Genomic DNA, 18,602 nt, shown 5'->3' on the forward strand with positions numbered 1-18,602 from the left:
TGAAAAGGCACGTTGGTTTGACCTTACATTTAGGGGACCATGGCAAGGATTATGAGGGTCTTGATGATGACAGGTAAAATGTGGTTGAAGGAACCAGGATGCTCAGCCCGAAGAAGAGGAATCCTTTCAGAAAGTCTTGGTATCTGGCTTCAAATAATGAAAATCTGTCATGGGAAAGAGAGATTAGACTTATTCCAGATGATCCCAGTGAGTGGAGTAAAGTTATGGGAAGGCAAAAAACTAGCTTAATGTAAAGCATCACTTATAGAGCCTTAGAAATAAAAGCTCCATAATCTTTTTGAATGAAATGGCTGCAATTGAAAGAATGGATGGAAGGTCTCACGGAAATGGAACGGCTTGGAGGAGAGAGAAGACTCTGTGCTGAAATTAGAAGGCAGGGTTGAGGAACTTTTCCAGAGGATGATTTCAGGAAGTTGAGAATTGGTTGGTAGGATATTTTAATTCCTCGAAGGTTTTTACTAATTCTGAAATTTAATAAAATTGTGACTCTTCTGAATGAAAATCTTATTGTTTTCCACATCTAGGTACCATATTTTCTTTCATTTTCTCTAAAGTATAATCCATACGTTCTCTGATGAAGATAATGATCATTTTAATAACATCTTTTTGAATAAATTATTTTACTATATTATTTCATTTGATTTTCATGAACCAGATTATGGAATGGGCAGGAAACTTGTGATTCTAAGTTTTCTTAAGGAAAAAGTTCAGGATAGATTGTTAATTAATTCAAGGTCACACAGTGAATTAATGACTGAGTTTGGTGATCTTTCCACAAGATAATGAACCTTTCCCATAGAAATTCTTTAAGAAGTGAAAATTTAAGGCTTTGAGGCTGTTTAATTGATTTATAATAAAGCAACACATTCAAAATGAAAGGTATATTTTGGACAAAAAATATTAAAACAGTTTGGAGAGAATTGCAGTGGTTCTCAACCAGGTCAGTTTTCCTCTCAGGGATATTTGGCAATGGTGGGAGATATGTTCGATTGTGACAACTCAGGACCAGAGGGAGAGGTGGGGGCAGGATGTTACCAGCATTTGGAGGGTAAAAGCCAGGGATAATCATTATTCTATGATGCACAGCTTCCCTTAACATGGAATTATCCAGCCCAAATGTCAATAGTGTAAAAGTTGAGAAACCTTTGGGTGTTTTGCATTCAGTTTGAGCCAGATTCCTTTGAACAATGACATGAGATGTATAGAATGTAAAATACCTTTAAGCCCTTATTTTCTAATGACCTTTCATTCACTGAAAATGAAGTGATATTTGCAAAGTTACTAACTTTGACTACAAAGGATCAAAAACTGCAGAAGAGACCCTGCCTTTCAGACTATGATTTGTAACCTTTTCTGCCTCTACTGGTAGCCCATCTTTTGCCTCTTTCCTATACCTTTGGCTTCTTTCTATCAATTTTCTCTATATTAAAAACAAAAACAAGTCCCCTCCTTTTTTTTTTTTTTTTAAATCTGTTCACTAGTCTTTCCCTTCCCTTTGCAGTTGGACATCTTTGAAAAGTAATCTGAGATCATTTGCATACTTCCCATGCCACTAATATTTCTCCCTAATGTTTATCTTCTGGTGTCCCATATGTCTGTGATTGGAACCACAATCCACTCAGCCATTCAAGCTCCAAACTCTGGAGTCATTCTAGACTTCTTTTTTCTCACTTCCCACTCTGTCCCACTAGCCACCAAGTCTTATAAATTTTACTTTGTGAATATCTCTCGTGTTCATTTCTTCTTCCCCATACCCAGTGCCACCCGCTTGGTTTACATGTGTCTGAATAATCTATGCTGGTATTCAAGTAACCTTTTCAAAAAAACAAACACACACACGCAGAACAAACCAAATGAAAAGATTATGTTGTTTCTCACTTAAAGCATTTCAATGACCCCAAACTGGGTGCCTAACAGAATCCAGAGTAATTAAGATGGTCATATTTATTTTTGCCCCAGCCTCCTCTCCATCACAATCCCTACTCACCCTCCAGACAAGCTAGACAAGTTGTATTACTTCCACTGTGTCCTTTTACAAGCTGCCCCTTTTGTTTAGAATGCCTTGGCTAATTACAACTTTATTTACCATTTTCTTAAAAATTAATTTTATTTTTGATAAAGTAATAAATAGACATAGATTTTTAAAAATCCAATAGTGCTAAAAGGTTTATAACAACAAATAGCAGATCTTGGCACCATGATTTCCCTCCTCTCCACCTCTTAGAAGCAACCACTTCTGAATATTTTAAGTGTTTCTTCTGTATTTATGTATTTATCTCCATCTTGCTAAATACCTTGCTTGTAATGCTATTTATTGACTTGTCAAGTTTAGATTTTACCTACTGAGTTCCTCTACTCTCATAATTTCAGTATATTGCTATAGGGGTGATAGTCTAAACATTTAAGAACTGGCACAGCATAGATACTGATTCATCACCGCTGTTTCCCCACATGGTGTATGTGGAACTAATTACTGGCCCTGATTTTTTTTTTTATCATTTTTGATATAATAATTTCAATGATCAGTATTTGCATTATTATCATCATATAAATATTATCTACTGCAGAAACAAATAACATCAATGATTATGTTACCTTGCCTACACAATTTTTATCTTCTAGAAGTCACTAACTGATGTGTTAAAAAATCATTTCTTCCTCATTAAAAACTCCCCACAATTCTCATCTTCTCTTTCAAGTCTTTGCAGTTAAGTAGAGTTGACTCTCTATCCTGTGTCACCTCTGCTGTTGTCTTTACTACACTACACCTTAAAGATCTGTGTGTCTACCTTCCTTACCAGAATGTGAGCTCCTTAAGGTCAGTGATAGTATCTGTTATCTTTGAGCCTTCGGTGTCTTGTATCATGGTACTCAATAATATTTGTTGAATTATGGATGGAACAGGAATGCCTTTCCTCTGTGAAGCAGTCTTCAGTATTGAGTAAATGGTTTTGTAAGCATTTCTGCGATTCCTGAGTTGCTCCGTACAGATCACAACTTGAAATTCCTGTCAGGGTCTAGGCAGGTCAAGTAAATGAGCACAGCAAGCCTGATGGTCTGGGGCATTAAAGGAGTCACCTGCTGCTTAGTTGCACCCAGTTGTTGCCAGGAAGCTATTTCACACCGTGTTGCCAGAATTTCTGCTTTTTCAGTGGAAGCAGAAAAATCCAGGTTTAATATGAGCTGTCATGATTCAATTGTTTAAAGCCATGCAGATCAAGAAAATGGTTCTTCAGGCTGGATTTGGTTCACGGCCACCAGGTTGTGACTATAACCTGACGTTTGTGGGTGGGGAGAAGAGCACGGGCTACCCCAGTGCCTTGGTTTGCCTGAGAGAGCCTCCTCCCTAGGGTTCCCGTCTGGGGTGCTCCCAGTGGCGTCCGTTCACCAGCTAATGCTGGCATGTGGAGTGATTCATAGCGGAACAGAGTCTGGGCGCAGGCACCAGCCAGCCAGCGTGCTTGAAGGCCCTGCGCAGGGGTTCAGGGCAATCAGAACTCCCTCTGTTAGGTGGAAGTGGAGAATGGTGGGTTAGATGATAAGTGATAGAAAGGAGTGTGAGTGGACTTAAAATTGTATACTAGATGTCAAGCCACATGCCTTTTTGTGTTACCTAATTTTATTTCCACAATATCCTCTTGAAAAATATATTGTCATCCCCAGTTTGTGGATATGGAATCTCTGTAAGATTTAGAGTGTTTTGTAAAATTCCCAATGTTAGAGTAACTCCAGAATTAAGTCCTCCTGACTCTGCCCATGGAGAAAGCTCATGTATGGGAATTTAAAAATGAATTAAACCTATTTTATAATAATAAAGAAATTGATTGATATTTTCCACTAGAAAGAGATACTAAGATTTTTTTAATCTGAAAGTTGTTTTGTTCTTTTATAGACTGATCTGTTCATTTTTTCAACATTTGTGTTCTGTGTTAGTTACCAGGATTACAAAGAAGAGTAAATATATAATCAACATGCTTGGAAAGCCCAAAATGATTTTATGTTTCTGGTTTATTATAAGTGTGAAAGGAGAGTGGCAGTGTTTGGATAAAAGATACGAAAAATCTAGAAATTTGGTGTCCATATTGTGTGTGTGTATTTTTTTTTTGAACCAAAATACTGATATATATATATTTAAGATTTTTATTTATTTATTTGACAGAGATCACAAATAGGCAGAGAGGCAGGCAAAGTGAGAGGAGGAAGCAGGCTCCTTGCTGAACAGAGATCCCGATGTGGGGCTCGATCCCAGGATCCTGAGATTGTGACCAAAGCCGAAGGCAGAGGCTTAACCCACTGAACCACCCAGGTGCCCCTGATACTTGTTTTTTTTTTTTTTTAATTTTTATTTATTCTTTAAATTTCTTTCCAGTGTTCCAGAATCCATTGTTTATGCACCACACCCAATGCTCCATGCAATACGTGCCCTCCTTAACACCCACCATCAGATTCACCACCCCCCGAAAACCCTCAGAGTGTTTTTCAGAGTCCATATTCTCTCATGGTTCATCTCCCCCTCCAATTTCCCCCAACTCCCTTCTCCTCTCTGTCTCCCCATGTCCTCCGTGTTACTCCTTATGTTCCAGAAATAAGTGAAACCATATGATAATTGACTTTCTCTGCTTGACTTATTTCACTCAGCATAATCTCTTCCAGTCCCATCCATGTTGCTACAAAAGTTGGGGATTCGTCCTTTCTGATGGAGGCATCATACTCCATAGTATATATGGACCATATCTTCTTTATTCATTCCTCTGTTGAAGAACCAAGAACCAAGCATCTTGGTTCTTTCCAGTTTGGCAACTGTGGCTATTGCTGCTCTGAACACTGAGATACAGATGGCTCTTCATTTCACTACCTCTCTATCTTTGGGGTAAATTTCAATTGGGAAGACATTCCCTTTTTTACTGTTGCAACAAATAAAATGTGCTACTAGAAAATTAGAAAGTGTAAATAAGGAAAATTAAGATAAAAGTCTCCTAACCAATGTGAACAACTCTCTATCTACTTACTTACCCAACTTTTTGATTATCTATCTATATGGGCCTATTTTATACTATTATCACACACTGATGCAGACACACAAATCCCACTACATTATTATTCTATAGTCTCTCTCTCTCAGGAATATATCAAAATGTTCTATTACTGTTTGAATTATGCTTGAATGGCATTTTATTGCATGAAAATAGTTCCGTGTATTTAGTCAACTCTATCTTTATAAATACTTAGGGAATTTCCAAGTTTTTAGAACCCGTGTTATGTAGAGAATTTTTCAGTTACATCTTTTTATGTATCTTGGATTATTTCCTTCTGAATAATTACTAGAAATGAAATAATTGCATTTTTTTGGTATTTTTGCTTTTAGCACATACAGTACTAATTTGTCCTCCAGTAAAGAAGTGCTAATTTACCCAATATCAGTGGATTTGAGTTTCTATTTCTATTCACTATTTCCAATGTTAATTACCACCTTTTTAAATTTTTTTGAAACTTTTCTAATTAGATACCTAGCAAAGAGTCTCCATATTGAAAGATTCTTTTTGAAAACTCTTTGGCCTTTGAACTTGCCAGATACTATTGTGTTCAGGCGCAACAGTCTCACTTCGTGTTACGGCTAATTGGTTAGCTGATTGCCTGTCTTACTAGCTTCGGAGCCCTTTGAGGGTAGAGTCTGTCCTGTCCACCTGTGTTTTTCTGCATGCTCATGGATGTTTGCTGAACTGAGCTGAATTATAGAACATGCACAGTTTAGAAACCATTGGCTAGGTGGATAAATGTCAATATACCCAGTGGGCAAGTTATCCGATTCCTGCCAGGTACATAATAATGAGTAATTTAAGTGAGCATTGATTACATGCCAACAATGTGTTGTTTTGTATACTTACCTGATTGAATCCTCACAGTAATGCTCTGAAGAGGAGATAATAATTATCTCCATTTTGCCAATGAGGAAATTGAGAGGTTATGAAATTGGCATAAGGTACATGACTCTAAAGTGGCAAAACCAGGTCATGAACTCAGGTCTAGCTAACTCCCAAGCCACTCATCTCTCCACATCTGCCCTCCCTTACCTTTTGCCCTCTCCATCTTCTTATTATGTGGCCAATCTTGTCACATCTGTAAGTGTCTCTCAGCATCTTGTACTCTTCGCCCCTTGTTGGATTATTTTAAAGTAAATCTTGGAAACATTAATTTCATTAATAAGTATTTAAATTTATATCTTTAAGACATTTGGGTTCTGTTTTTTATCCTGAACCACAATATGATTATCACCCTTAAAATTATCTGTAGTAATTCCTTAATATTATCCAATGTCTAGTCAGGGTCAAATTTCTCAGATTAGCTCATTAGTGACTTTCTACAGTTGATTTTCTTGAATCAGGTCCACACAAGAACTACCCATTGTATTTTAAACTGTTCTAACCAACACACAGTATTCCGCTCTCCACCATCCTTTCCATGAGGTTTGTCCTTCTCAGCAACAGGAGTACCCAGCTGAGGGAAGGTGCAATTTTCAAATAGTTTCCACAAATTGAATATCTAGTTCACATATCTCAAGAAGGAAGTACGAACAATAGTTAGTACCTGAGAAACGTCGAATCGGTATGGAATGGAGAGGGCACGTGTTCTCCATTCTCCCTGGAGATTTATCCGTGTATCTGTGCAGCAGCTGAGAACCCTTTCTATTCCTCTGCTTCTGTGATGTCTCCATCATAAACTATGGCCAAGTCTCTTCACTCAAGATGCATAGTTACATGTAAGGGATGTCGGCTTGAAACTTCTGTCCTTGTTCTTGAGGGTGGAAGATTTAGACTTGCTGGTCTGTGTACCCACTCCCACGCCAGGCCCCTTGCTGTGGCAGAATGCCTTGGAAATGAAAGTCACAGGCTTGTTATTTTCATAAACAGGTCACGACTTTGGTAGAGTACTTTGCATTAAGGAGATTTTCAACTTTTCATGCTTGTTTTGGTTCTGTTTTGAACTTGAAGGTCTAGTGATCCTCCACTGTGTTGTGGCAGATGGGAATTCAACCAGGAGTCCTGAAAACGATGGCCTTCTCTGTCAAGATCCTGGGGAAAACTGCGCAGGTAATGCTTAACAAGTGATACATTTGTATTTTATCAGCCTCATGTGCAATCTTGGAAAGCTGATTTCCTTAATTTTAATTTTTAATACTCATGTAATCATAAAACTAGGTAGTTTTTTGAGCACATACGAATGTCCCAGGCTCTCTGCCAAGTGCTGTATGTATAGTAATGCCTTTGTTCCTCACAAGGGTCCACTGAGCTGGATAGTATTTTTGACTTTATTTCAAAGTGAAGCCCAAAAAGATTAAGTAACTTGCCAAAAGTCACAGAGCCGGTAAATTGCAAATCTGGGATTCACACTCAGGTCTTTCTGATTCCAGGGTTTCCATTTTTAATAATTATACTATTTTAGGTGTCACATATGTGTCCTCCAGACTCTAGCATGGAATATCTTGGAATAGATTCATAAAAAGTTGGCATATTCTATTCAGATTATTTTTTTTCTATTCCACAACTTAAAAGAAGGGGGAAAGGCAATGACTTTTACATATTTTTTACCTTAGAGATGCTTGATTCAGTATTCTCAAAGCCATTAGTCCAAAGAAAGAATGAGTCTTGATAAGAGATCAAATAATAAATATTTTAGGTCTTGTGGGCCATGCAGCCTTTTTACAGCTACTCAGCTTGGCCATTGTATTGTGAAAGCAGCCATAGACACATTGCAAATGAGCAACTTTAGATCTATTTTAATAAAACTTTATTTAGAGAAATAAGCTGTGGGCCAGATTTGGCCATTGGACCATAGTTTGATGACCCCTAGTCTGTCCTTTTTATAGACTGAATGGTCTGGTCTTCTGGGGTTGTTTCTGTTTTAAAATAAAACAAAGGCCAATTCTAAAAGTAGGTTGGAGAGAGCCTCCTGTATTCCCTGGAAACTTTTTGGAGCTGGGAGGGTAGTGACTTGTTGTTAAGTGCTCCTTTCCTAGCACCCTGCAGAAGTCATAACTGAGCCAGGAACATACTGAGCAAGTTGTCCTGTTGTGAGTCATCAGTTCCAGACCAATCTTCCTCTTTCTTTCTCCATACTAGTAGGTGGTCTGGAAAGTGCCCACATAATGTGGAATCCATTGGTGTCTTAGGTCATGCTTGTGTGGGTCTTGTCACTCATGTAGAGAGAAGAATAAGGCAAATTTTATCTTCAGTTGAGTTTTAAATAGCTTCAGCGATGGCATTTTCACATTTCTTTTGGGAGATTATTCTGTCATCCAGTGATTGAGAGTATTAAAAAACCTGCCTCATCATTATCTTAAATGTGTTGCCTATTTTTTTTTAAACTTTAGTAAGAATATTTAAATATGAGATCTACACTTTTAACAAAATTTGAAGTGTAGAGTATAAGATTGTTAACTATAGGCAGGATGTTGTACAGTATATCTCTTGAAATTATTCATCTTGCATAACCCAAACTTTGTACCCATTAAACAGCGACTTCTCATTCCTCCCCCCCCCCCCGCCGCAACCCCCAGCCCCTGGAAACTACCATTCTGCTCTCAGCTTCTGTGGATTTGGCTATTTAAATACCCTTTATAAGTAGAATCATGTGTTTGTTTTTCTATAACTGGCTTACTTACCTTAGCATAATGCTCCCAAGGTCCATCTGTGTTGTTGCAGATGGCAAGAATTTCTGCTTTTTTAAGGCTGAATAATATTCCACTGTTTGCATAAACCACATTCATTCTTATTTTGATGGATATTTAGGTTATTTCCACATCTTGGCTGTTGTGTATAGTGCTGCAATAAACATGGGAGTATGAGTATGTCTTTGGATTCTTATTTCAATATTTTTGGTTAAATACTCAGAGGTTGGAATGCTGGATCATATGGTAGTTCTGTTTATCAGTATTTTTTTTTTCTCTGTAGTATTTCCCATAGCAGCTATAGGTTGTCTTTTCGGTCTATTAATTGTTTCTTTACCGTGCAGAAGATTGTTGGCTTGTTTAAAGTCACACAGTAAGTGGGGTAGCCTACCACAAATGTGGAACGATCGGGTCTAGAATGTATAATTGTTATTCACCTTGCTAAACTGCTGGAATCACGTGGGAAGATCTCAATGCTGAATATGCAAAGAAAATTCTGGAAAATAATCCTTGAAAGTAAAGCCCAAAAGGGAAAAACTGTTCTTGAAAAGGAATTAATGTGGAGCAGGAGCATAGTGTCTATATTGTCTGTGTGACCTTGGGCAAGTCACTTAAGCTTTGAGACACTCGTTTGCAACCTGGAAAATTAAGAAATAAATCAGATGATCTTTAGGAGTTGTTCTCGTTTCTAAATGATTTTATAATTTTATTTTCAAATAGCCCCAATCTCTAAGCATTTCATTTTTATTTTGTCCTTTTCTGTCTTGAGGAAGGAAAATATTCATTCCTACCAATGCTTCTGTGTACCAGCAATGCAGCAGACCCTTTTCAAGGTACCCTGGATGCAATAAGGAACAACATGACCAAGGATGAGGTTGTAGAGGTAATGGGGAAAGAGAGGTAAAGTGTAGCGTCATGGAGAGCCTTGCTGGGGATTATAAAACCTTCAGCTCTGAGTTTTAATAACATCATTCAGTGTCTGTGTGCAGATGAGCGGGGACAGAAAGAAGCAGGGAGACTAGTTAGAAATTGTTGCCATGGAGACTACTTCTGGTCTAGAGATAAATGTCACGCTTAGACCAAAGGAGTAGAGATGGAAGGAAAAGTGAATATATTTTAAGTACAACCAATGGAATTTTCTGACGAATTGAATGTAGAGTAAAAGAGATAGACATCGAAGTGACTCTAAGATATGTGGCCTGAATCATAGAAAGAAAGTAGGTTTCGTTTACTAAGATGAGGAAAGACCAGATATGAGGGGGGGAATCAGGTGTTCCATTTGGGGAGTGTCAATTTCAAATGTCAGTTAGACAACCAGGTGGAGATGTTCATTGTGCTGTGGGACACTGAAGGAAGACATCTGGAATGGAAACATAAATTTGGGATTGTTACCATAAAGGCATTCAAAGCCAGGAAATGCTCGGAAAGGGAGTGTAAAGAGAAGAGATGAGAAAGCACTGAGTCCCAAAGCATTGTAAAATTTAGATTCTGGGGGATACAGGAAAGAACCAGCAAAGGAGACCAAGCAAAGGAGGCGTTATATACACTGGAATCCCATAACACGCACTCTCAAAAAACAAAAGAAATACAAGTTTTCTTCTTGTCCAGTTTTCTTTATGTGCCCCCCTGCTGAATAATTTTAAATGTACAAATACACTCACACACCAACACTAAGTTATTTTTTTCTTCCTTTAAAGGGATAGAATGAGAAAGGGAGCTCTAAGTGAAGGCTCTCCCCTGTAAGCTAAGAAATCCTTGGACTAACCCTCCGGGTTAAAACACATGCCGATCTGTTCTGATTAACCCCCTTCAAAAGCACATTCTAGTAACACTGGAAGGTTAACAAATACATCTGTGAGATCTTTTTTTCTTTATCTGGAGTCACCAACTCTTGCATTTCTGTGGAAAACGGCATTGGATGTAACACAAATAGGAGTCCTCAGATAAGAGAGATTTTCAAATTTTGCACTTCTTCAAGGGCAGTATGAATTTATATTCCCCTGTCTCCAGGAGATAGTTGGCAAGATAAGAAGGAAAATTAACTTAGAAAATATAAAACTTTCTTCCTCACCTCCCGACTTAAGAAGGTTGTAAAGGGAGGAAACCCCTATTGGGAAGTTGCCAGGAAGTCAAGGACTAGAAGATTAAAGGCTTAGCCTCTACTTCATAGACTAGGAAGATATGTCTCTGCAAACTTAAACTTCTCTGTCCACTAGCTGCTCCTTTTTTAAGGTCGAATATCTATTGGGGTGGGGGAAGAAAAATTTATAGGTTTATTTTACTCCCTCTCTCTCATTGTTAACACGGATGGGAATTTCATCTCAAAATTTAGGCCTGCCTTTTAAATCTCTTGCACAGAGATTTAACTGCGTATTTACCTAGGGGGTTAGAGATACTATGCGGTTACCACACTGTAATGAGAATTACATAAAACATATTACCCTTGAAGCTGATTTTAGAAAAGCTGATGATATTGATATAATTTATAAAATCATTAAATAGATTTATAATGAGCACACCTGGAAGAACTAAGTGAACGTTTTATGAAAAGTAAAGCTAATGTATCAATTCTGAGGAGTTTTAAACATAAAACATCCCAAGGCCTGATTGGGTTTGAGAATAAGAATTATCTCTAAGAAGGATCAGGGAACTGTGTTGTTTAATCAAAGCATCCATCAAAATGAGAAAAATTCCATCCCTAAACTACATCATTTGATTGTGTGTGCTCTTCCTCCACTGAAGTCTGACCCAAGATGAATCTATCACATCTCATCTAAATGTTCATAGGACCCAAGGAAGGCAACCACTTCTTGTCTGTCTGCCCATATGATGGAAACAAAGATGTTCTTACGTAGAATTAGATATTGTCATACACCTACCTGCAGGAACCCTCATAGTTTCTTACTTAATTGTCTTTAGAATCTTTGGAACTTGGCATCCCAAGAAGAGACCGAGGTATGTTACCTGCGGCGCCCAGCCGCTTGAGAGTTTGTGCTGACATTTTTCAGTATGTGGGACCGACCGACTTACTCCCATAGAATGTTTTGGTTTTGAAAATGTGGATTGGAAAAGAGTAAGGTGGGAGGGAAAAAAGATCAATTAGTTTCCACCACCTCCAGTGTGAGGGGAGTTTTCACATTAGGTTTTCAAGACCAGGTCATTTGCTTCTCAACAAAGAAACACAATACATGGGACGAATTATTCTTTTGTCATAGGATTAACTTCTTGATAAACATCTCTGCAGTGGAAGGGTAGGCCTTGCCATCCCTTGCTCAATGTCATCAGGTCTCAAGATAGGCAGAAAATGTTAGATTTCACAGTTGTTCAATTTTCAGATAATGTGACCTTGATGAGTAACAGATGAAGGCACCTGGATTTGAGGGGGCCCTTAGAAAGGGTTATGCTGATAAGCCTTCCCATTTCCATCAGAGAGAAACGATGATCCCATCAGTTTGGGGAGGTGGGCGGAGGGCCGCGCCGTATGTGCGATGTAGTTTTCTCCAGTTTTTAAAGTTCCATAGAGAAATCACTGGACGTTTTCTGCTTGGTGGCATGGAAGGGCTTTTAAACCCGAATAATGCTGGGATATTTAAGATCGTGTTTATTTGGCAAAGGAGAGAGCTCTGTGAATAATTCAGACAGGGCCTGGCAACCATTTCCCTGGCCTGGGTCTGTGCTGCTTGGATGGGCCGAGGCCGGTCAGGTCACTGCACCCAGCAGCTGCTGGTCAAGGCACTTTTTGGTATCTTGCTGTGTAGGGGCTTTATTAAAAGGCTGGCTACATTTAAAGGAGCACAACAACTAGAGGAAGTAGGAAAGCTCAGGAAACAAAGCCACATAGCTTAGCTTAATGTCAGGTTTGCGTTGCAAAGAAGGAAGGACCTTTCTGGACCATAGCAGATCTATCACTAAGTCTTACAGCTTCTTAAATCCATCTCCTAGACCTCCGTGCCCCTGCTGCAGGCCCACGTCACGTGTTTACATGGCTCAGGCAGTGGTTTTCTTCTTGCTCCCAGCCTCTTCCTACTCGAATCCAATCTTCAGCTTCCTACGAATGCACTGATACAATGCTAAACTCAAAGAGCATAGTTCGTACATATACCATTTAATTTAATCTATAAGAACCTTCTTCAGCTCTCTCCTGTCTTGTATTTGAAGTGTAAACACCTCAGCCTACTGATGTGAGGTCTCTAACTTCCATTTACAGCTGCCCTCAGCTGTTCCCCACCAGGTCCCCTACATCTCCATTAAATCTGCCTCCTTCCTGCTGCTGGATCAGGCTTGTGTATTCCTGACTCTGAGCTTTTGTTTCCAACATTCTCCACAAGTGCACAGCTTGCTTACCTCCTCCTAAAAAAGCAATCCATATTTTCCAGAACTTTCTCTTTTATTAGATAAACACTCTTTGTAATGATACAAGTTCTCTTAGAATTGCCAAGATTTTTAAGATTCTAGAATCAACTCAGTTACAGAGAACTTGATGGTCTGGGGTCCTCTGCTAGGAAGTTCTGCATGAGTTCTTATTTGAGATCCACAACAGCCCTCCACTGTAGATGGTATCATCTTCAGTGTCCAGGTGGGGAAATTGAGGCTCAAACAGCTTCGTAACCTTACCCAGAGACGAGATAGGCTTTACTCTTTTGATGTTTTCCAGGGCTTACTACAGGGCTCTGGAAATAGAAAGTACGAATGGAAGTTGACTGATAAGTTTATTTGCCAAAACATACAGATCTTTGTTTTTGAGACACTTTGCAGTTATTTCTGGAAGAAATTTCAGTAAGAATCCCATTGACTGGCATGCGTGGGAGCAAATGTCTGGCATGCACAAGCTGTCAGCATAGCTGGTAACCAAGTCACCAACCAAAACCAGGTCAGCCGGTTCCTCAGCAACGTTCTGCCACCCCCTGAAACTTTGTGACCTGGCATCACAGGAATTCGCTGGTTATAGATCATTCAAAGTTCTTGGCAATTCCTCTTCCTGGTGGCCCTGGGCAATTATATGTACTCATTTTTATCATATTAATTAAGAAGTTTTAGGAGTCGTTACTATGAATGTCATCGGGATGGCAGGTGCCACACCAAAGCTTGTGTGAAATGACCTTCTGAAGTGAACATTGTGGTCTTTCTGGCTCCACAGGTGTCCGAGTCCTGTGTGCTGCTGGTCACACCATGACTGTGGAAAAGTCCAACCCTGGGTCAGAGCTCGCTTGTTGGCTGTAGTTCTGGGTGTGGGCACGCGTCTGGTGTGGATCAGCTCATGGGCCACAAGTCACTATCTCTGTACTGTTTCTTTTGTCAATCCTTATCTATTAAAACCTTCTACATGCAAGCAGGGGAGAAACTTTTACATATTACTGTCCCAGTTTAAAAATTTAGGCAAGGAAAACTCTAAAAGGTAAGACAAGGAATACGGAGCAGGATCAAATCCTGCAAATGAAGCTTCCAGTATTTTCCTCTTTCTTCAGAGCAAGAGAAATCATTCAGGGGTTAAATGAGGGAGAATCTCTCATTCAGGCAAGCGTGACTTCTGGGTGCTGACTTCTGACAGCTACCTGCTGAACAGCTGGCTTGGCTGAGTGCCAGAGTCCGGCAGTCAAGGACTCTGGGGCAAGGCCCACTGCATCTGGGTCTCGCTTCTGCCCTTTAACTCGCATGTGATCTTGGAAGGTGACTTAGCCTTCATGTGTTGTTCTTTGTTCATTTGTTAATGTGAGATTAGGATGATGCTTACCTCACAAGGCTGTTATAAGCATTAAATTAACATATATATATATTATTATATAATTTATATTGTTATATGCATTGTTAACATATATATTATTATATTATACTTACCGAGCTGGATACTGGTTATATATATATTAATTAATTAATATATATAAATATATCAATATATAATATATAAATAAATAAAAATATAAATAAAAATATAAATATATAATTAATTAAAATATATAATATATTAATATATATAGCTGGTTATATATATAACCAGCATCCAGCTTGGTAAGTGTTATGTGCATGTTTAAGGAAAAAAAGGAAAGGAAAGGGAAGGTCTTTTTTTTTTAATGGAAAAAAAAAAGTCTCTGTAGCCTTCACAGAAAGAGTAGCCTTCTCTCATCGCGACTATGCTTTCCCCTTTAAGCAAAGCCAAGGTTTCTGAGAGCCAGGCTGGACATAAATCTTAATTAAAATATGCAACATTCCCACCAAGATCCCCAAGACCCTATCTCTAGAGCTATCTGGGGACCACGCAAGTCTGGCTTGTATCCCAGCGCGCAGAGAAGGAGAACCGAGAAGCTGGAGTCGGTTCAGCAGGAAAACCTCCGCGCAGAGGGGAACGGGTTCTCCACCCACGGGTGTCCGCGAAGCCAGTGCACTGACGGCGCCTTTTCTCACTTGGCAGCTACCACCGCGCGGTCGAAGCGGAGGGGCCACTTCGCGCGCTGCCCCAAGCAGTACAAGCACTACTGCATCCAAGGGCGATGTCGCTTCGTGGTGGCCGAGCAGACGCCGTCGTGCGCGTAAGTGGGGCGCAGCCGCCGCAGGGGCAGGTGCGGGCCGGGGCGTGCGGGGACAGGGAGGCCGAGCCCCCGAGCCTAGGTCGGGTCCCCTTTCCCCGGTCCTGGCCGCCCCCGCCCCCGCCCCCAACCCCAACCCCAACCCCTGCCACGTGCCTCGGGCCCCTTTGGGCGGCTCCTCGGGGAGAAACTGGGGACACTTTCCTCCTGAACCGAGCCCGGATGGGCTCCGGTCCGCGTCCAAGCAGAGCCTCTTGCCCAGCCTGAGCGCTTTAGCCTCCGTCCCTCTGGAAGCGAATTCTGGCCCGTGCGAGGCAGTTCGTAGTCAGCGTCAATACGGAGGATTTTCTGCCGATGAAAAGCTACTCTCGTAGGCGTCCACTGGGGGCCGGGCACTGAGCCTGTTGGGAAGCGCAGGTTGGCAAGGCTGATCCTTAGGAAGCGGCGGGGAGGACACTGCTCCCTCCACCTCGTGGGAGACTGAGGCCGAGTTTGATTTTATTCAGGCACAAACCACTTTTTTGAAAAAAAAAAAAAAAATTATTTTCTTCTAAAGAGATGTCCCTCTCAGTGTCTTTTGAGACCTCTCCTGATGGATGAGCAACGTGATTGTTTAAGTATAATATTGACGGAAGTTCATAGAATGTGTATGTTTTTACGTGGATTTCCTACAGTATACTTTTTTTTATTTCCCCATAAGTGTCTCAGAACAGAGATTCCAAACCCTAATTTAGTGAAACATGTAAGGGTCATGGATGCCATCAAAATTTAATTAAAATTAAATTTAATTAAAAAATAAATACACTGGTTGATACTGACAAGGGAGTAAGAATTGCTAATGTAAGGAAATTTTAAAAAATGTGTGTGTTTGTGTGTGTGTTGGGAAAGAATAGAGCTGCTTTCTTTCTTTCCTTTTATTTATTTTATTTTTTTAATTTCCTCTAATTGCTCACTGGCTTAAGAGACTATATTGAGTTTTAAAAAATATTTATTTTTATTTTTTATTTTATTTCTTTTAGAGAGAGAGGGTATGCATGCTCACACAAGCATGGCTCTTGATGGGGGGTAGAGTTGAGAATCTTAAGCAGGCTCCACGCCCAGTGCAGAACCCTACCCGGGGCTCAATCTCAAAACCCTGAGATCGCTACCTAAGCCATAATCAAGAGTTGGACACTTAAACGACTGAGCCATCCAGGTGTCCCAAGTTTTAAAAATATTAATGGTCTTTAACCCAGTACATTTTTCCAACTTATCCCTAGGTCTGCAAATTTATTGTTCTTTAATATTCCTACGTTCCAAAATGAAAACCAAACGTGTAATCTACCTGCCCAAGATCAAAACACAGATCATATCCTTCAGTGTGAGGTTAAAACTCATTTCCATGGCCTCTGCAAGCTCTTCTGATCCTGGCTTACCTTCCTAGCCATATCTCTCACTGTATGCCCAAATGTTCCTCTGAAATCCTACATTCCTTTTCATGCTTTATCACACAAGCTCCCACAGTCCTGAGAGCTTATCATTACTGATGTTTTAGGTGTAACTCGGACATCAGCTCCTCCCGGACCCCAGCTTTGGCATTGAGTTTCCTTTCTCAGACACATACTCAGGTCTGTTAGATGTCCTTTCCCTGAGATCCAGTCACCCTCCTATGAAAACTCTTTTCCTCTGGAGCATGGCTGTTGGTTTCTTTGAGAGTCCCTTCTGAGTCTGTGAGCACCTAAAGGTGGGTCTTGTGGCTTATTCATTTTTTGTGTTCCAGGGCCAAGCACAGCGCCAGAATTTAATAGGTGTTCAGTAAATGACCAGTGAATAAGTAAATAAGTCCCTCTAGCATGGTCCATCTAAAGTTATGCTGTCAAAACTAAGAACAACTTCCTCTGGGCCAAGAACAGCTTCTTAGTGGTAAAAAGCTATAGAATCAATGGGAAGCTGAAGAACATAGGAGTCAGGACACGGATTTTTGATTCAGGTAGACCTAAGTTAAGATTTTTGTCTGCACCAATTATAAGCACTGTTAATAGTGGGTCTGTTACCTTTCCTGGGCCTCAGTTTATCTACTACAAAAGGATGTAGTAATATTGCCCTCTCAGGTGTTGAAAATAAAGCAATCTGTTAAAAAAAAATCCTTATTATAGTACCCAGCACAGAGTAGACGTTCCATAAATTGTACCACTGAGATGAGTGGAACATATTTGATGTGACTTGACCTTTTGAGTGACTTGACATAGTATAGGTTTAGACAAAACCCTCTTGCCATAGGGGACTCTGCTATCCTGAAAAACCAGAGGTACCTCCTTTTGCTTGGAATTACAGGAATTGTGGACTCCTGTTTTTACATTTAAAAAAAAAATGGTGTGTTTCCAATAACTCAAATCCCTTGAGTCTTCTCAGTATTTTCTTAGAATGGGGATGATTTGTTTCCAGACACATACCTTTTATTTATTTATGCAGCACAGTTCATTTAAGCAGGGTTGCATGTGCTTGGGGCAAAAACTCGAGTCAAACTTCCTGAGTTTGAATCCCAGTCCCACTCATGTAATTTCTCTATATCTCTGTTATTAATAAATGGCAGCTATCTCAAAAGATGTTATAAGGATCAACTGATGTAATAGTTAACAAGTCTCTTACAATAGTGTCTGTTGATTATTTCACAACAGTGATCTTAAATCTGGTTTGCCAGAATCCTGAAGGGTCATGGGAATCTTTAAAAATTATTTTACATTTTGTAAGATGCTTATTAAATACAAACTCATGTATTCAGTTATTCAGCATTTAATAAACATCTACTAGGATCTGGCCCTCTTGATTCTCTTCCACTAAAATCACCATTAGCTGATATGTTACTGGTTTGCTGAGAAGGGACTAGCATAAGAGCCACTATATAACTTGGCTATGGACATGTTTGACCTTCTTGCATGACCTTATCAGGTTATAGCTTGCAGGTAGTACTGCTTACTGAGAAATTCAATTAAAGCTTGGTTAAGCCACTGAACCCAGAACTTATCATTAGAAAAACATTCTGAAAGAGCAGCAAGTAACTGCTGTGTATTTTATGGGCAAGTTATTGTTTAAAAATGCCATATTCAGTAAATTTGTTAGAGAAACAAGCTAATTGGAAGAGACTATATTTGTAAGATCTTAATTATGACCTTAAAAAAAAAAACCTCTTTAAAAAATATCCCTCTCACACATGTAATTAAATGTGATTTTCCCCTCCAGTGCCTTTCCTATGTGTAAGAGACTTTTGATATTTCAGATATTTCTAAGCTCTCTTCCTGTGATTTTGACCTTGTGACAAAGATACCTGGCTATCTTGCAGGAAGCAATTTTCCCTCATACATCCTTGGGGTCCTTTTGCAATAGATGCCATTAGATATCTTTTCTCTTTTGCTTGC

General features: G+C 39.6%; 1 protein-coding gene across 2 annotated transcripts in view; it reads left to right on the forward strand.

Moving 5' to 3' along the window:
* BTC (betacellulin) overlaps window positions 1–18,602 on the forward strand; it is a 42,603-nt gene that overhangs the window by 18,743 nt on the left and 5,258 nt on the right. For both annotated transcript variants that reach the window (XM_059159077.1, XM_059159071.1), the window contains exons 2-3: window positions 7,011–7,109; window positions 15,093–15,210. In XM_059159077.1, coding sequence (XP_059015060.1) covers window positions 7,011–7,109; window positions 15,093–15,210 — 217 coding nt within the window. The remainder of the gene's footprint in view (window positions 1–7,010; window positions 7,110–15,092; window positions 15,211–18,602) is intronic.

The sequence above is a fragment of the Mustela lutreola genome, chromosome 1, assembly GCF_030435805.1.
Source record: "Mustela lutreola isolate mMusLut2 chromosome 1, mMusLut2.pri, whole genome shotgun sequence".
In the NCBI taxonomy this organism is placed as follows: domain Eukaryota; kingdom Metazoa; phylum Chordata; class Mammalia; order Carnivora; family Mustelidae; genus Mustela; species Mustela lutreola.